We start from the raw sequence: 18,284 nt of genomic DNA, 5'->3' as shown, positions 1-18,284 counted from the left end.
ATTAATTTAGCTTTAAAACTTGTATCGTAATTGCCTTTTTGTGTATGAAGTTCATGGTTGTGAACTTTTAAATCTTCAATTTTTATCCAAATGAAGATTATTTAATCCTTTAATTAATATCATCTTCATTTTAGTAGACAAACTTTATTCGACTATCTAATTTAAATGACTAAACGATTTTTAATTTGCTTATGTTTCTTTTCGTTTTGTTTTGTAATTTGAAAAAAAAAGAGAATGCAAAGTCGTCTTACATAAAATATATGTGTTTTTTCAATGCAAACATCCTTACTTCTTGTTGCTTATCTAGTGCACTTCATTGGATTCGGTTCCTCTCCAAAAGGATTAGGATCCTCTCTAGATCTCCTCCCTGGGGATCCGAATATCAAAGCATAAGGACTGTTCATCAAAGATCGTGCGGTCACAATTAAAGATTTTTTATATTTTTAAAAGTAAAGCAATCTCGTTTTACGTAAAAAATATTTAATTGTGACCGCACGATTTTTAATGAACTGTCATTGTGCATTGATCTCCGGGATCTCCAGACAAGGGATCCGGAGAGGATCCAAATCCCTCTCCAAAATCAGTTCCGTCGGCATCGAGCATTACCTGAAAAAATAAAAATACACACATTTTTTAAAAGGGTAACAAATTGGAGACTTTCTATTCGGTTATTCCTGACCGAAATGAAAAGCAATTATTGTCGGGTGGGAAATCGTTGTCATTATTACTAAACAAGTACGAAACTTTGACTAAATTTAATTCACCACACAGGACAACTGATGGGTAAATTTGTAAAATGACAAAACACGGATAAATGTTCATCCTGATCCGACGTAAGGATATTTCTAATCCCGAACAGGAGCATAGACTTGCCCGTGTCCAAACATCCCCAGATATTATTTTATTCACTTCTTCGTCGGCACGGCGTTTGGTCTTCAGAAAAGCAAACGCAAAAGACTAACACAGAGAAAGACTTAGAGAGAGAAAAAAGAGGAGAGAGAAAGCGAGAGCTGCAATGGCGGACGAGAGGCCGCTGAGGAAGATAGCGGAGGCATTCAAAGAGCTCGAGGCGGCCGTAAACTCCCCAGCGGCGGACGTCGAGTTGGCTCCGTTCTCTCTTGCGTGCTCGCTCGTTTCGCCTCTGTTCGGCTGCTTAGGAATCGCCTTCAAGTTCGCCGAGATGGACTACGTCGCCAAGGTACGCAATTTCATATTCCCCCTTCTTTTTTTTTCCTGTTTGGTTGCCGAGAAAATCACTGAAACGTGCTCAAACCAAAATCTGAAACATTTGCTCTTCAATTTGATCGGTATCGGGATTGTAATAGGTCCATGATCTATCGGAGGCCTCGGATTCAATCTCGACGTTGCAGGTTCTGCTCGATCGCGATATCGAAGCGGATTGCGTGAGAAAAGCCGGTAGTCACTCGAGGAATTTGTTGAGAGTGAAGCGTGGGATTGACATGGTTAGAGTACTCTTCGAGCAGATTATAGTCACCAAGTACGTAATTTTATCAGAAACTATTGATTTGCATCATAGCTCGATTGTTTGATCGTCTTCATTTCACTATTTTCCAGTTAAATTAATTAGCTTTTTAGTACAAAGTTTGTTGGGATTATGTCGAAATTAATAGGGGATTATTTGCGAATTAAAAGTGCGAAATGTATTTCGAGTTTCGCCTTTCGGTATAAAAAAAAATCGATTTTGCACCATAAATTTACAAACTTTTGCACATTGACGGACTGCAACTGTTGTAAAACCATACAAGCAGCTGCACTAGTTGTAGTATCATACTTGGATGCGTTCCGTTTGCTGCATGTCGTTTGTTGTTTCGAGCTGTTGCAACCACCGCGTGTTATGTTTTAAGCACGAACATAGTTTGCACCCGTTTTTCTTCCTTGAATTGGTTTAAATGGTGACGCTGCAAGCCTGCGGCGACTGGTATAGTGGTATGTTTGATTGAACATAAACATTAAATGGGGTTAACATGCTACAATTCGTAAAAGTTTGGTATAGCTTGTTCAAGTGGAAACATCACGAACCAAAGTGAACCCCGCTTAAGATGTCAAGGTTCATACAAATTATTTGGATGCTTAAGTTTATATTACGTGGTTAAATTGTATTGAAATTTCCTTGTTTTCATATGGAAGGGGAAATTCCCTGAAGGATCCAGCTTCCAAGGCTTACGCACAGGTGTTTGCTCCCCACCATGGATGGGTCATCAGGAAAGCTGTTGCAGCAGGGATGTATGCGCTTCCTACTAGGGAACAACTAATGAACAAACTCAATGAAGACGGTGAGTGTATTACGAGATAGTACATTTGTTTCTTAAATTTTTTATTTCAGTAAATCTGATTTGGCTGCAAAGATAGTTGCATTTGGACCTTTTGCGCCAAAACGGTTGGAACTGGTAGTTTTATTTTAAAACCTTTACACACCCATTTGACCTTTGATTGATTTGAGCGGAGCTTTATGGCATTGTGCCGTTTTGAATATAGTGAAAAGTTGAAAACTAATGCTCGACTATCCCTGCCGAGATCTTGACTTTGCTGGGCTTATAGATTTTAGTGTAACTTCTACCATTTCTTTCATTATATAACTTGTGAATATCAAGCTTTCCATTATGCACATTTTGTACATATAGGCTTCGTTTTAGATGATTTGAGTCTCGAGTCGAAAGTTTGAGCACTTAGCACCAGTTAAATATGTCACTTTGCAAATGGATTGTAAAATAAAAGCGGGGAAGGAAGACCCGTTGGACTAGTTATTTTTGTCCTTTTCAATATTTTCCTTCCACTTTTACTTATATTGTTATTCTCGATCGACTGGTCGTGTTAAGTTGTTAACTTCACATTTCCTTTTACTTTGTTTCTTTCAGATAACTCGGCAAAAGTTCAAATGCAGAGTTATATCGCTGCGTCTGCACCTCTAAGTCTGTACATCGACAAACTCTTCCATTCGCGGAAATTGGGCGTAGATTGGTAGGGCAGAGCTTGCATTGTACGTCTGGAGATTTGTACTCGACATTGTAACGCAGAGCTTGCATTGTACGTCTGGAGATTTGTACTCGACATTGTAACTTGTTTGAAAACATCGTTGTATACTGTTACAAATAATTGAAAATGCTCATAAACTCTTCTGTTTACAACTGTTTTGCTACATAAAATTCCACATGCTTTTACATTGAACGTATTTTTGTTCGGACCTTGGAATTGTTCGAAGAGAACGGTGGATTAGACATCGTCGCAAGCGACTTCTGCAGGAAAATCCCGTATGATGTACCACGGGCTACTAATTTAGGTCTTCAAATTACTTTCTACCATTCGATTTCTGATTCGAATGCACACTGAAAAAGGTTGCGTTCCTCGTCGTATGAAATTCAACGTCGTCGATGACGCAGCACAAGAACAAAAGCTCAACTACATAAAATCTGAGCACAAGGAACATCATTTCATTTAACTCATCAACTCATTGTTGTCAAAATTGGGAGATGCAAGAACATATGATTGTCAAAACTGAGAGCTTAGAGAGTGTTTGTATCTTCTGATGAAAGCTTAATGGAATGGATTGCGATTCCGTTCCGAGCAGCTGGGTTATGTCCCCACCTTCCTAGACGAGGTTCCTGTCGCAAAGGTCATTGGCAATGTTAGAAGCTGAGATTGTTTCCGTAAAGTGAACAATATGGAAACAAAACTGAAGAAAATAGACACGGGTTCAGAAATATCCCGATGAAGTATTCAAGAAACAGAAATTTAAGTTTTGCGTCGTTCTCCTTGCCCCAAAAAAACCTTAAGCTCTAGCAGCATTACGCTTGCACTGCACTATTATAATGTTTCAACTTTCATATCCACTTTCGAAGTTCAATCTTAAAGTTGAGCATTCCTTTCAATCGATGAAGTTGAAAGGAATATGAGAAAGCAAAAATTGCAAGATGGCGAAATAAGTGAAGATCGAAAAGAAAAGAGAGGTCACCTTCCCAACTCCTGCAACCAGAAACCGTCCAGATTTTGCAAAAGCTAAAGAATTCACAAATCCAACCTGCACGGAACAAGAATATTGAGGGAAGAAAAAAAAACTTGTTAACTTCTGATTTACACGAGGCAAACAAGGTTTTTTAATAATTGATTTGGCATACCAATGGGATGTTGTGTAACGGCTGAAGCACTCTGCTCTCACTTTCAATAGCCCATAATCGAACAGAGCCATTACCAGCTCCTGATGCAGCGAGGTCACTGCCTCTACAAACAGTGACTGAACTGATCCAAGAATTGGTTGATGAACAATCAAAGCTTTCAGAAGTGTGGTTACCATTTTCTGCACAACAAAATTCAATACCATCCCGTTAGAACACAACTAACTGGGAAGAAAAGCGTCCGCAGGGTAAAACTTGAAGACCGAAAAACTTAAGAATGTTTTAGATAAATTTACCTATGTGACCATTTGGGATTCTATCACCATCCTTTTGTTCGACTTCTTTGTGTGCAGCCAAAAAAGGATGAGCATTCTTAACTATGCAAACAGGCTTCTTCCGCACCATGTTCCAAAGCTCAACACTTCCATCATCAGAGCCGGATAAGAATTCGTCATTGCTAATAAAGCAACAACACTCCAATGAAGATGCAGGGGCACGGAATACTAAACGTGACTCCTCTGGGACCTGTGTTTCAGGTAACGGATGATTGTGTCAAAACTAAGATAGACTACATGCCGTAAGTACACCAAAGTAACTCTGGAACATATAATTGAAAGAAAAAGAAAGTCTATCCTAAAAGTCTGGCTAATGCGGTAGTGCAATTCAATAGCATTGGGATCCAAAGTTAATCACAGGAAAGCTAAAGGTTCCTAGGAAGTTTGGATTTTAGAAATGAGAAGGAAAGGAATAATATGAAATAGTAGCTTCCGCCCATGAGCGGTAGGTCTCGGGTTCGAGACTTGGGAGCAGCCTCTCCATAAATGGGGGTAAGGCTAGCCGACATTCACCTCTCCCAGACCCTGCGTAAAGCGGGAGCCTTGTGCACTGGGTACGACCTTTAGTAGCTTCCGCCAACGTGATTTGACCTAAGTTTTATTTACAAGTGTTCCCAAAACATAGAAAGTATTTACTTTTTACCTTAAATAACTGCATGCTTCGATCATGTCCAACAGTTAATACCCTTTCTTTCCGTAGGCAATCAATACTTAATACTTCCCCTTGATGACCAAATAATGTGTTTATGTAAGCTCTATCTTCTACATTCCATATCTTAACTGTTCGATCATATGAACCAGAAAAAAGTTCTGAAGACCCTTGCCTGAAAGTTAAACATGAAACGGGGCCCCTGTGACCTGGAAAAGCCTGTTAACAAACACAAAGTTCAATTAAGAACAGATCGCAAGGAAAAAAAAAAATTAAGAACAGATCATAAAACCTTTCCGTAGTTACAAATATTGCTTCTAACAAAATTTGGAGGGAGAAGTGGAGAGTGCGTATGCATAATAAAAAATTATAGCTTACTGTCAAAACTTAAGTTGACAAACAATACATCAACAGCCCTGACATTTCATTATTTTGTTTAGGACCTTTCTATAGCATAATCAGACATAATTCCTCATCAGTGTCTTTAACATGTCGATGCATCCCAATCCCAATATATGGACGACATGTGAGTAAGCTTACAGATAATACTGCTTTTGCCAAAGAAAAACATGTACTTCTGTTGGATAAAAACAAAAGCATTTCTTGTAAAAAAATAAAATAAATTAGGTCATTCACTTATGATTTGTATATAGGCACATAGGCCCTTCTCTATGCACGAGCAATTTTACAGTTAGTGAATTATCCTAACAGTATGAGAGGTCAACTGCACTCCCCTATCCTGATTAAACTAAGTTTATTAAACCACAACCTACTAACAATTTCCAAAACATTAACGTATTATTCTACTCCATAACCAAAAAGAAGCAACAAATCAATCGTATTTACCAGAATATGCTCTCGTGTACGAGTATCCCACAAATGAACATGGCGATCTAAGCCCCCACTTGCCAAATACCGACCATCAGAGCTAACTGCTAGTGCTAACACGTGTTTACTATGCTTTTTAGCTCGACCTTGTGGATCCTTGACCCCATGAGACTTAAGTACTTCATCACTAGGCCATAGATACTTTTCACTTTTCCCACTATCTACATCCCAATGTAGAATGGTGCCATCCTTAGAAGCTGAAAAGCCCCTGAGGTCATTCTCGGACAGAACCACAGCAGTAACAGTTTGTCGATGCTTCACTAATATCCGAAATTCATCAGTAGATTCTGGCTTTTTAACCCTGAAATGAGAGAATTCAACATGGGAATTAGGAACATGGTACCACAAAGTAACAGATTAAATAACCCACAAGACGGAAGTAAAATTCCAAGATACCCATCAAACTTAAGTGTCAGACAAGAAAATGCTTAAGCAAGAAAGCTGATGGTAGCATGATAGCATCTGAATAAAGTAGCATTAAATCAAAACGGAAGTTTATAAAGATTACAACTTTGAATCCAAATACCGATCAAAATGCCGCTACATGTTGGCCAAGTTTTGAAACGATAACAACACCTACAATCTAATCACTAACATAAACACCCACAATCGCAAATAATAAACACGAATGAACCAAATTTCGGCACAAACCAAAGGAAAATTGGCAAACAATAGAAATGCTGATTAACAAGTTAAACGAAAACAACAAAAACAGATAAACAACTTCTAATGAAAACAATTTCAATTAAAAAAAAAGGAAGGTAAAAAGCAGTGATTACCTAGAAGCAATGGCACGGCGAGCTCGGCCGCTGTCCTCGAGCTGCTGCTGCTGCAACATCTTGCCAACAAGCGAGTCCATCTCGCCTTCCTTCACACCCTCTTCACCGCTATCATCATCCTCATCATCTTCCTTGGCCCTCCTCAGCAGCTCCCGAGTGTTCTCCAAGAACTCATGAGCAAGCCTATTCCTCTTCTCGTCTGCCGTTTCCACTATAGCCTCCCCCTCCTCCTCGGCCTCCTCTCCGCCGCCCTCGCCGTCCGACCCGACGGCCCCGTAGTCGTCGTCGGATTCGCTCTCAATCTCATCGCGCTCGACTTTCCGGCGCTTCTTGGATTCGGTGCCGAAGAAGGGATCTTCGTCGAGAGAGAAAGCCTTGCCCTTTTTGGGTCCCTTGGGAGCTGAGCCGCCGCCTCTCTTCTTGTTCTTCATGGTCGGAATCAATGTGCGGAGTGTTGAGGTGAAGTCGGAAATGCTGCTGCTTGCACTGGTTTGCTAGGGTTTTGGTCTTTGGTGGGTTTAAGGTTTAAGCGGCGAGGAAGACGGTGAGGAAGTGTTAGAATTTCGGGTCGTGGGTCCATGTATAGTGACCCGGGTTCGATTTATTTGAACTCGTAACAGTTGTTCTACTTTCCAGGCCCAAAAGTTTTGTTTCGTTGGGTTATAACTCATAATCATTGAAACTTCTTCGATATTATCGTAGAAATATCGAAAAAATTAGAGAAAGATATAAAATGAGTGATGAAGTTTAAACTTCACAAGATAACAAATAAACTTCAACTTCAACTAAAGCCAATAGATTTCGTTGATTTTTAGACATATCACTTAAATATCGATAAATTGTCATATGACACTCTAAAAGTTTCATTTTAAATGTTCACGTTTTAAAACAAATTTTCATAATTTCCATCAAAAGTAACCGATAGTGATATCAGTATATTCATCGACATATTGAACCACCAATACTAATATTTTAAACACTACTTATAACTTTAGCATAATGCTCTCCGCACATCAATATACAAAAAATAAACGTTGAGATTTAATACTAACGGCTTTTTCGTGACAATAATGTGATGGAGAGAATTCAACTTTAACTCCGCGCTACTCTATTTTGAAGTGCAAACGACTAAAAATTGAATGCGAAAATCCATTGTTTTTTTTTTATTATCCGCTTTATTTTTATACTAACGGTATTCTGTACTAAATCGATTCGAACTAGCTGCAGAGGATTAAAAAAAAGTTATATAATTATAAATTCAGCTACCTTGACCTTTTACCTTTTGTTTTACCAGGATAAAAGGTCGTACCCAGTGCACAAGGCTCCCGCTTTACGCAAGGTCTGAGAGAGGTGAATGTCGCAGAATTTACCAGGATAGTTACAAAAATATCACAGAATTTACCGCATATTTCAAACTTGTAACAAAAAGGAAAGACATCAGTAGCACTAAAGAATCCATATATCCCGAATGAAACCCTTCCATTTTCTAAGAAAATGCGGTCAGCCTATGGTGTGGAGGAAGACGGGTTTCCCTCGTTAGTGGCATGGGCATGGCATCACTAGTACTGCTGAGCTGCTAGTGCTCGGAGGTCGCATCTCCTTCCGAGTCTCGCCGTTTCTTCTTTCCATCTCCATGCCTCGACCGCCTCGGGGCCTCATCCTCACTTTCGCTATCATCATTTCTAGAGCTGTTTCCAGCACCATAATGTGTCTCATCATCTGGACCTGACATATCTTGTCCCTTCCGATCAGTGGAAGCTCCCCTTGGATCTCTCTTCGGCATCCGGTTAGGGTTTTGAGATGATGGTGGTGGGGGTGGTGGAAACATTGGAGACATACCTGTTGGCCGACCACCTCGGCCTGGATGTATCCCTCCCATGAATGGTGCACGTCCAGGACCCATAATCCCAAACCCACCGGGTGGAAATCCAGGTTGTTGTGGTCTCCCACGAAACATCATGCCAGGGTTGGGCCCTGTAAAATCACCTGAAAACCTGGGACCATACGGATTGAAACCCCGAGGGGCCATACCGAACGGATTTGGCATTACAAATCCGTCAGGTACATAGGGCATTGCATCATGACCCATCATTCCTGGGGGAAAACCCTGCATCCCGGGCATAGGTCTGCCACCTCTTGGTAGAGCCATGTGAGGAGGCCACATGACTCCTCCTCCTCTGCCCCTTCCTCTGCCATCATTTCCTGCTCCGGGAACTTGACCAAAGCTATCTTCCTCATCTTCACTTTCTTCCTCTTCCTCCTCTTCATTGTCCTCAAATGGGACAATGTCTGGATTCTCACCACCATTCTCTGGATTGACTCCCTTTGCTTTTTCTTCTTCGCGTTTTGATTCTGCCGCAATCGAAATTGCCTGTACGCAGAGAGCGATAAACAAGATTCAGATTCATCAAGTTCTGACCATTTAACAACATAAAATTAAAAGCAAAGGACACATTATAGTGCAAAACAGATCTTGTCCTGCCCCAGCAAAATGGCCTCTAATTTAACAGCAAAATGGCCTCTAATTTAACAGCAAAATGGCCTCTAATTTAATGGACGACACAAATGAAAACTAAGAGAGGAGAAGTATCGAGATAAATTCCTATGTTAAAAATTAATTGATAAACACAGTGTAAATACTTTTGGAATTCTATTGCTTTCTCTCTTTTTGCTTTCTTTCCTTTTAACCTTTTTTTTTTCACTTCAATTTCTTTTTCGCAAAATTTAACTAGTTTCCTGTGAACTTCGAACATACCATAAGTTCACTATCTGGCTCAAGATAAAGCAAGGATGCCAACTGCTCACCGACGGAGAGCTCTAGCTCTTGACAATCTCTACTTATCTGCAAGAGTACAAGCACGACAATAAGATCAGAAGTTATTTTTTTCGTCTCAAGGTATGTCTACACAAGAAAGTAGTATCACATGAGCAAGCATACATGTTGACAATAGTAATGATTGCAAGTGAAAACGCATGGTGAAACAGCTAATAAAAAATAGGCGCACACGTAAAGAAGTTATTAACATGATATTCTATCAGATTTGTTCTATTTAAGAACCAAGTGATGCATCAACACTTATATTTAAGCAGCACTCGGCCAAGTGATACATCATGACATTAGACAATAACTTCAGTATCGTTCTAAACAATGCTAACTTATCTGTTAATACCACACACACACACACACAAACCACAAAGGACCCACAAAAATACATGCACACATATGTATTGATGGATTGTACATTTAGTCATATGGGTTATATTGTATTATTTTTTAGGTTTTGGTTATCAATTTAAGTTTGATACTCAAGACTGTTCAGTGGACTCCGAGTCCCCTGGATCGTAACTTTCATTTTGATTAATGAATGTCTTTTATAAATGTAAGAAAATGTTTTCAGCTGTCTAAATCATGGATAGCATGACAAACCAGCTGCATACTGATACATAATGAAAATCCTGACAGAAATAAAAATTGGGTGATTTCACAATCAATCAAGAAAGAACAGACAAAAATCAAATGGTGTTTACGTGGGTGTTTCTATAGTTTTAAGGCTCCAGATTGTACCTTCACTGGTAGGTTCTCATTGTAGGGGTTCCTCAAATGACGAGTTTTGTGAAAGGATAGTTCACATAGCTGCATCAAAGAAACTGCAATTAGTCATCACATCTTATCATTTACTGCTTATCCATGCCCATTAAATTTTAAACTGAGGTCTTCCATCATAATAGCTTCTCCTAATTTCCAGATGGAAGTAGTGATCCCAACTGAAACTTGACTCAAGTTGGCACACAGATGGGGGTTTAGGTATGCTATGAATTGAAACATTGAAATAAGTCCAAATAACTTAAAGTCGATACGAGTACAATCAACTCCAATCTTGATTCAAGCCAACAATTTGAGATCATAGGATCAAAAGAATTAAGTAACTATTAAGATACAAGCCCTCAAACAAATAAAACAGATAATGTGAACTACAACTAACAAGGAACATAAAAGCAAAGCCATACTCCTTAGCATGCCAATCAGTAAGAGTGAGAACAACAACAATAATAAAACAGACTTGATAATTCTCACAAGAAATTTTGTAGGATCCTGTTTGTTTGCAGCAGAAAAAAATATCAAAGAGGGAATCAAATTCTAGCTCAATGAGTAGAAGGTTGCCATAAAGTTTAAACAAAATTATACCTTTAACCATTTGACAGAGAAATTTCGCCCATAATGTGCGGTTCCATGTGCATATTTCCAATTCCCTCCACCAACAGACCCACCAATTCTGGACATCATCTTTGCACAACCCTAACAAAGAATAGGCAATTTTAATTCTAGCACCCCCAGTGGATAACTTGATATAACTAAAAATAGAAAGCGATGTGAAAAACATTGGGATGTAATTTGCAATCCTACCTGGAAATGTCGAGTCCGGTTGACTGAGAAAATTAAAATCACATTTTCAGCAGAGTCAAAAGCTTCATTAAGTTTGGACTCGTTGCTCCTCTGAGTTGCCCATAATCCTTGTTGTACAGATAATTCCAAATTTTCTCGGTTGCAACTTTTAACAATAAAATACCTAAGGTTTGATGTTTGAAATAAATAAGTATATCCAATTTCATACAACAGGTGCACTAATTGGAAAGAAGAGTAATACATGTAGAGAAACAGTCAAGAGATTTCATTAGGTAGGAAGAATGATATGACTATTGACTTTACAGTACAAAATTTAATGGGAAGATGATTATCACAATACGACAAAAAGGTCGTACCCAGTGCACAAGGCTCCCGCTTTACGCAGGGTCTGGGAGAGGTGAATGTCGGCTAGCCTTACCCCCATTTATGGAGAGGCTGCTCCCAAGTCTCGAACCCGAGACCTACCGCTCATGGGCGAAGGCACTTGCCATCGCACCAAGTGAGACCTCTAATTATCACAATACGACATTTCAAAAAAATGTCAGCAAGCAGGTTGGGTGTGCATTTTTATCTTTGAACCTATACAGCCATCATACAAAACTCCAAAACTAACAGTGAGTAGCAGCAAGCAGTAAGCAATGATGCACACTTTGGTAGCATATATCAAGCAGCTTAAACTGATATAACAACCACATATATGTATATTTTCTAACTTTATCTAGATGATCCAAATCTACATTGGGGAACAGGCAATCAAGGTTGATAGCAAACAAGCTTTTTGAGATTCACAACCTATATTTATGGCACCTTAGCCCCCCAACAATATCAAATGCAGTTTGAAGGTAGGAACATATTTGACTCATGTTCCCAAGGAAATTTTCTGCAGAGCCAGGTCAGAGTATATTGTATATTCCAGAATCTGAATGTTCATTGACAGAACACATATTTGGAACCCTACAACTCAACACATCACCAAACCATTCATTATGGGATGGGATTCATGCACTGGCATTCCTACTAGCACTACGAAAAGCTCAGGTCATAACGCCCCTACTATGGTTGTGCAGCCCTTCCTCGGGTTCATAGAGTCAAGATTCCCATTTACCCACAATGGAGGACCTGTTCCCAGACTCCGCATAAAACTCATCCAAATATTTTTCTATGGACCTTCCTTATCAACAAAGTCACTGTTGTGTAGGACTTCTAGTTCAGGAAGCTCAAGATACAACATCTTATTCAGCCGAGGTCCAACTTAAGCCCTGAGCTTACATCTAGGAACCTATCTAGGCACCATTGCTCAATCCAAGTGGCTTACGAAGTTGAGCTTTTTGCTTCTTATTGCAACTCAAAAATCAAAATACATTTGCTTTGGGTACCCTGTTCTTTATTTCCCTCTTCCCTCCCTACCTACTGACAAGTCAACTAATTATTTCAGCTGTAAATTTGTAAAAGCCAAACATTTCAGGCTTAAACCCTACTTAAGAGTTCAGAACTGTCTTGACTTTCTGGTCTCTTAGGAGTCTCCCAGATTCCAAGAAAGTTATAATTAACATACTACAGCCATATGCAACAAATACCATATATTGGGGATAAAGATACAAACTTTTTTCCTAGCACCAAAAAACGTGAAATTTACTAAGTTATGTAAATAATTTCAGCCATTTCTTATTACCCTATCATACCCAAGCAAGTAAATCTTGCCATAAATTTTCCTTACTGCAGTACAATGGAAAAATAGAATAATAGAAGAGGATATCCTTCATCTCTCAATAACAAAATATTATTAGGTCAATAACTTATTGGGAGAAAGCAACTCCATGTATAACTACATACGAAAAAGCAAAATTCGTACATAATGTGGTCAAGTACAAATTATACAGAGTAATTACTCATAAAGTTAGCTAATATAGGTTTAAACTTTAAAGAAAGCTAGTTACAGCCGATAGAATGGACCGAACTCTTTCGGGAATTATTGACCAAACAATTTATACATGAATTGATTTACAAAACCTAATAAAAAACCTTGGGACTCTGAACAAACCTAGATGTTCCTTGAGGCAAAGGCAACGCGCTTCTATTTGCCTGATTAGCTAAGCCATTGGGAAGAGTTTGTGTCTGTGTGGGGCCAACATGTTGTTGGGTTTGTTGAAGCTGTTGCTGTTGCTGCTGCTGGACATTGCCAGACTCTGCTGTAGTAGGTTTTCCCACAAAATTGTTGGGTCCTTGTGCAGGCTGATGCTTATCTCCTTGTTGGGGAAAACCAGCATTCCTTTGTTGATAGAACTTACTTGAGTTGTTATAATTGTAAGAAGTCAAATGCTGGATCTTCTGAAGGACTTCTTCCACTGGAGGTGGAGGTCCAGGCAGCTTTGCGTGTCTATACCGGCAATCAGGACCATTTGGACAAAAACCCAACTTGTACCTACAATGACAAAACCCTTCCATAAGAACAAATACACTTTCGATAAATTCATGGTTTTGTTCACACCGAAACTAGACTCCAATATTTCGGATAAAGAAGTTTAAATAATGAGGAGAAGCAACAACTTTAGATAATTTTATTCCTTCTGCCCTCCACTTATGCACCTCGAATCGTCGAAATCATATGATCCCAGAATACCAATAACAACAATTCCTAAGGAATCCACCACATCAATATCACAATAGGACAATTGAATTGAATTCAGTAAAACTTTAACCTATCCATTAAGTTCCAGATCAGAATCACCAAATTAAACCAAAAACCAACAAAGATGAATCAGGAAACTGGCAGAGAAGAGCAAGCACATACATATTACACTCTTTGATGTCCTCGTTAGTGTGCTTGTACACGCAGTCCTGCTCGCGGCACTCGCCGTACAACCGGAAGAAGCGGCACACGGGCATCCGCGACTTGTCGTATTGGTGGAGGAACCCACAGGCATCGCCCTTCATACAAAGGCTGCGCAGCCAGTGACGACACACCGTTTGTCGGTAGCTCCGCCCACCTGTCCGGTTCGCATTCTGATTGGGCTGCGGCGCCGCAGCGGCCTGATTGGCACCCAGCCCGGTAACGGCGGAGTCGGATTGCATCACGGAATAATTCGAAGTTGGGACCGTATTGGCGGGGCCCGCGGAGGCCGAGACGGTGGCGGGTGCATCGAGGCCTCCCTCAAAGTCGAAGTTGAGGCCTCCGTCGGAGTCCTCCATCGGGTGAGCTTAGTATTCGTTTGTCTGTTGTGCGCGGGTGTATGTTCGGGAGATTTGGGGATTTGCGTAGATAATTAGGGTTTTAGAGATTCTGATGAGAGAAGGAGAGAGATGCGAAACGTGCGTTTTGGGGATCTAGGTTGAATGAAGGAGGAAGAAGGAGCGTGGGTTTCGACAGTCGACAGGGAGCAACAAAGAGCGCGAACACCAGGACGTGCAGAGGAGAAAGGGTATCCGGGTTTGGGCTCTCATCCCGTCCAATCCGGGGAAGAAAGAAAATCGCAGTCCGGCCCAACCAAACGAGAAAGGCCTCTCATGCAATGGAGTTTTCATTTGGCGGTGCTATTTCACACCTTTATTTTTATTTTTCACACAATTTTTCAATTTTCCGTCGTCGGATTAAATAAATTGAAGAAGATAAATAAAAAAATTAACAAAAATATGTGAAAGATAAAAGGAAGTGTTTGAATGGTATTATATTTAAGTTCGATCTGTGGCCAAGATTTAGTGTTATTTCATACCTCATCCTTAAAAAAATTCAATGTCATACCTTATCTACGAATTTTTTACAATTTTATACTTTCAATTTTTCCGTTAAATAGTGACGTGGCTTTAGACGGAATCCACTTTCTATTAAAAAATTAATTAAATACTAAAAAATAAAATCTTTTATTTTATTTTTTTTGCATGGAGGACCCACCCCTTGATAAAAAAAATAAAAAAATAAAGATTTTTCAGCCAAAATGGTTCCTGAGATTTGCATAACACATTACTTTGGTCCTTGAGATTGTCCATTATCCATTATTTTGATCATTTCATTAAAAACTGCATTAAGTGTCCCGGAGCTCTTGGCCGGAAGTTTAAGCAATTTTCAAAGCTTCGTAACTCAATCGTTTCTTAACCAAATTCGACCCATAATATATCAAAATGAAGATAGAAAAGTGTAGAACAAGATTATACCTATTTGGAAGCCTAATAGTTGCCGGAGATGGCCAAAAAATAGCCTGCAAGGTGACTGATCCACGGGAAAATTGGAAAACTCGCCAAAAACTGGGCAAATTGTAAACGTTCATAACTTCTTCAATAATCAACGAAATCAAGTCACCTTTTAGTTTAAAGTTTATAATTTACCCAGTTTTCGGCAAGTTTTCCAGTTTTCTTGCGGACCAATCACCTTTCAAGCTATTTTTCTGCGATTTTTGGCAACCATTGGGCTTCCAAATATGTATAATCTTGTTCTATACTTTCTTATCTTCATTTTGATATATTATGGGTCGAATTTGATTAAGAAACGATTGAGTTAAGAAGCTTTAAAAATTGCCCAAACTTTCGGCCAAGAGCTGCGGAACACTTAATGGAGTTTTTAACGAAATGACCAAAATAATGGATGGTGGACAATCTCAATGACCATTTCTATTGATTTTCAATCTCAGTTACCAAAGTGATGTGTTATGCAAATCTTATGGACCATTTTGGCTAAAAAGTAAAAAATAAAAAACCTAAAAACTACACAGAATCCTCTATTCGATTACACACCCCGCCGCACCAGATCTCCTCCCTCCTCTGGGTCAACCCTGCCCTGTCGTTCCTTCTCTTGACGGAGGCCCTCTTCGCCTCCCCTCCATCCAACGTGTCATCGATGAGCTCGTCTTCGAGAACTTCAACTTCTCAGCACTCTATGTCACGAACTCTCCCTTCCTTGCCCATCTATGCGAGGACGACCAATGTGAAATTAAGGCGTAGTGCAGCCTCGTCTTCCAGAACTTCACACACACGTCTCTGTCTTCTAGAACTTCACCTTCAACTATGACGCCAAGATGATCAATTTGGGCAGCAAGTCATTGAATAATTACATTAATATGATCGATTCGTTGGGTCGTGATGGCTGAGTTGATGGATTCGCGAACTAGGATTCGAGATCTGCAAATGAGGAACGCACGGATGACACACCCTAACCCCGATATCCCCACATACCAGGGTAGGCACGTGCTGGCCGACACTCATGGGTGACGAAGCCATTTTAAACATGCATGCAAATAAAATATATGCAATTAGAACTATTATACCAAAGCAGAAACATGTTCAAAGTATACAACTACTAAGAATAATATAGAAAGATTATTAGAAAAAGATACGAACAAGGGAATGATACCTACACGGAAAAGACTTGAGGATACCTATGTTGAAGTGCCTTGACGCCGGGATCATGTGCCTCGATCCTAACTCTTAAAGGGGGGCAAAAACAGAAAGGTGAGTGAACCAAAGTTTATAATAATAATACTAATAATAGGAAAATATTTTATTTCTGAACATAATAACCCCCTGTTTTGAAAACACATATATAATACTACATATAGGTTTTATAAAAACCCTAGAATGCCAGGTAAAACATTCGTAAAACATTGTAAATCATATATGTGATGTACTCAACTAGGGGTATCATAGTCGTCCAAAGGCAATACATGTTCATCACCCGAATGTGAAGCTGAATAACCTGTATATATCATATCTCATAATCTCACTTCTCCTCATCAACTGTGTCCTATGGCCATAGACATCTATACCCGTGGTGTGTGGATGTGTTGTATGATAACCCACTAGATAAGTACCGAAAATGTAGCTGAAAATCTCATATCCAAACCAAAATTCGAAATCTCCAAAACTTAACTCGCAAATCCATGGTAATTCATATTCGTAAATCCATAATAAGTCATATTCGAAATCCATAGAAATTCATATCCAATAATTCAATACTTTTAATAAAACGTAATTTCGATAAATCAAACTATTTCGTAAACCATAATTATAAAAGTTCATAAAGCATATTATAAAACACATTTTAAGTCATGAAATATGAAAGCATGCTAGGCTAATATTTTATAAAAACATATAAGTTAAGAAGGGGTCCATCCATTCACAGATATTTTATCATCTGAAAACCGCTCGAACTAGCGAGAACGGGATCACCTCTATTGATGACCTAAACACAATTAAAGGTCGTTTAATAAAACTTTACGAAAATGTTAGAATTTGGAAAAACGGACGGCGCATTTGAACTTGGCACGTCGAAAAACTTAAAGAGGGACCTCAGGTTTCTCCTACACACCGCCGCACGAGCCGCCACGAGGACGGCGGTCAGAAGGCCACGCTCCGCTGCATGTGGTGGTTTCCAATGAATGGAAACGCAATTTCCTGACTAACTCTAAATTATCAAATTTTACAAAGAAGTAGATCTCAATGAATGGATCAAGTTTTATACCTGTGACTAAGCCTAATTTGGCTGGGAAAGCCCCAATTTCCCTCGAACCCGCCGAAAATCCTAAAAATGGTGTGCTTTGATCCATCACCTCCAGTCATTCGCCATCTCCACGGTTGTTTGGGCTTTGTTCCTAGGTTCAAGGAAAGTGTAATGGTGGTGGAGATTGAAAGAAATCATTTCACAAATGGTGGTTCAAAGCCAAGAACCACATGTACCCGCCGGTGGGTTTTCTCGCACATTGGGGCTAAAACTCGTCGGGTTTGGCTAGAATTAGGTGTTAAGATGAGGTTTGGTGGTTATGGGAGGTTGAAGAAAGCCGCAAAATTGGATAGAAAACATCGGGAAACTCCAAGGAAACCGAGTCGGTCACACAGGTCAAGGGGAACCTGGCCAATTCCCTTCTTTCTCTTCTCCCTCATTTCCCTCTTTGCTATCTCTTATCATTTGTTCATTATCTTCTCCTTTTTCTTGATTAAGCAGCACCCACCCTCTTTTGTCTCTTTATCTTTCCATTACAGCCACATGCGTGGCTTCCCAGATTTTGTTTCTCCAACAATCTGGAGCCTTCCAAAAAATGATCAATTGACCATTTTGCCCTCAACTTCATTCGTTAATAACTCATTCGTTATAACTCCAAATTACGTTCCCTT

At 39.5% G+C, this 18,284-nt stretch overlaps 3 protein-coding genes and 1 long non-coding RNA gene across 4 annotated transcripts; 1 reads left to right on the top strand and 3 right to left on the bottom strand.

Moving 5' to 3' along the window:
* The first annotated feature begins 876 nt into the window (after positions 1-876).
* LOC103446119 (accelerated cell death 11-like) lies at positions 877-3,146 on the top strand. The gene is made up of 4 exons (XM_008385188.4): positions 877-1,198; positions 1,326-1,498; positions 2,149-2,294; positions 2,877-3,146. Exons 1-4 carry the CDS (start codon positions 1,016-1,018, stop codon positions 2,981-2,983), a joined length of 609 nt encoding a protein of 202 aa, XP_008383410.1. The 5' UTR covers positions 877-1,015; the 3' UTR covers positions 2,984-3,146.
* LOC103446120 (U3 snoRNP-associated protein-like YAO) lies at positions 3,079-7,415 on the bottom strand. Its single transcript, XM_008385190.4, has 7 exons — positions 6,782-7,415; positions 5,961-6,303; positions 5,109-5,333; positions 4,427-4,655; positions 4,134-4,312; positions 3,971-4,036; positions 3,079-3,620 (listed from the first exon to the last, which is right to left on the bottom strand). Exons 1-7 carry the CDS (start codon positions 7,210-7,212, stop codon positions 3,522-3,524), a joined length of 1,572 nt encoding a protein of 523 aa, XP_008383412.1. The 5' UTR covers positions 7,213-7,415; the 3' UTR covers positions 3,079-3,521.
* Positions 7,416-8,357: 942 nt separating this feature from the next.
* YTP14 (cleavage and polyadenylation specificity factor CPSF30) lies at positions 8,358-14,375 on the bottom strand. Its single transcript, NM_001293951.1, is given in 7 exon segments — positions 8,358-9,152; positions 9,537-9,623; positions 10,347-10,415; positions 10,968-11,078; positions 11,187-11,349; positions 13,228-13,608; positions 13,978-14,375. Coding segments are annotated over 7 exon segments (2,004 nt in total).
* A 1,388-nt stretch (positions 14,376-15,763) lies between these two features.
* On the bottom strand, positions 15,764-18,078 carry LOC114827756 (uncharacterized). The gene is made up of 3 exons (XR_003777016.2): positions 17,635-18,078; positions 16,532-16,600; positions 15,764-16,295 (listed from the first exon to the last, which is right to left on the bottom strand). It is a non-coding gene; the product is annotated as an uncharacterized lncRNA (long non-coding RNA).
* Between the last annotated feature and the right edge of the window lie 206 nt (positions 18,079-18,284).

The sequence above is a fragment of the Malus domestica genome, chromosome 10 (assembly GCF_042453785.1).
Source record: "Malus domestica chromosome 10, GDT2T_hap1".
NCBI classification, from domain to species: domain Eukaryota; kingdom Viridiplantae; phylum Streptophyta; class Magnoliopsida; order Rosales; family Rosaceae; genus Malus; species Malus domestica.
Note: the sequence above shows the minus strand (reverse complement) of the source record. Positions and strands in the feature narration are given on the sequence as shown.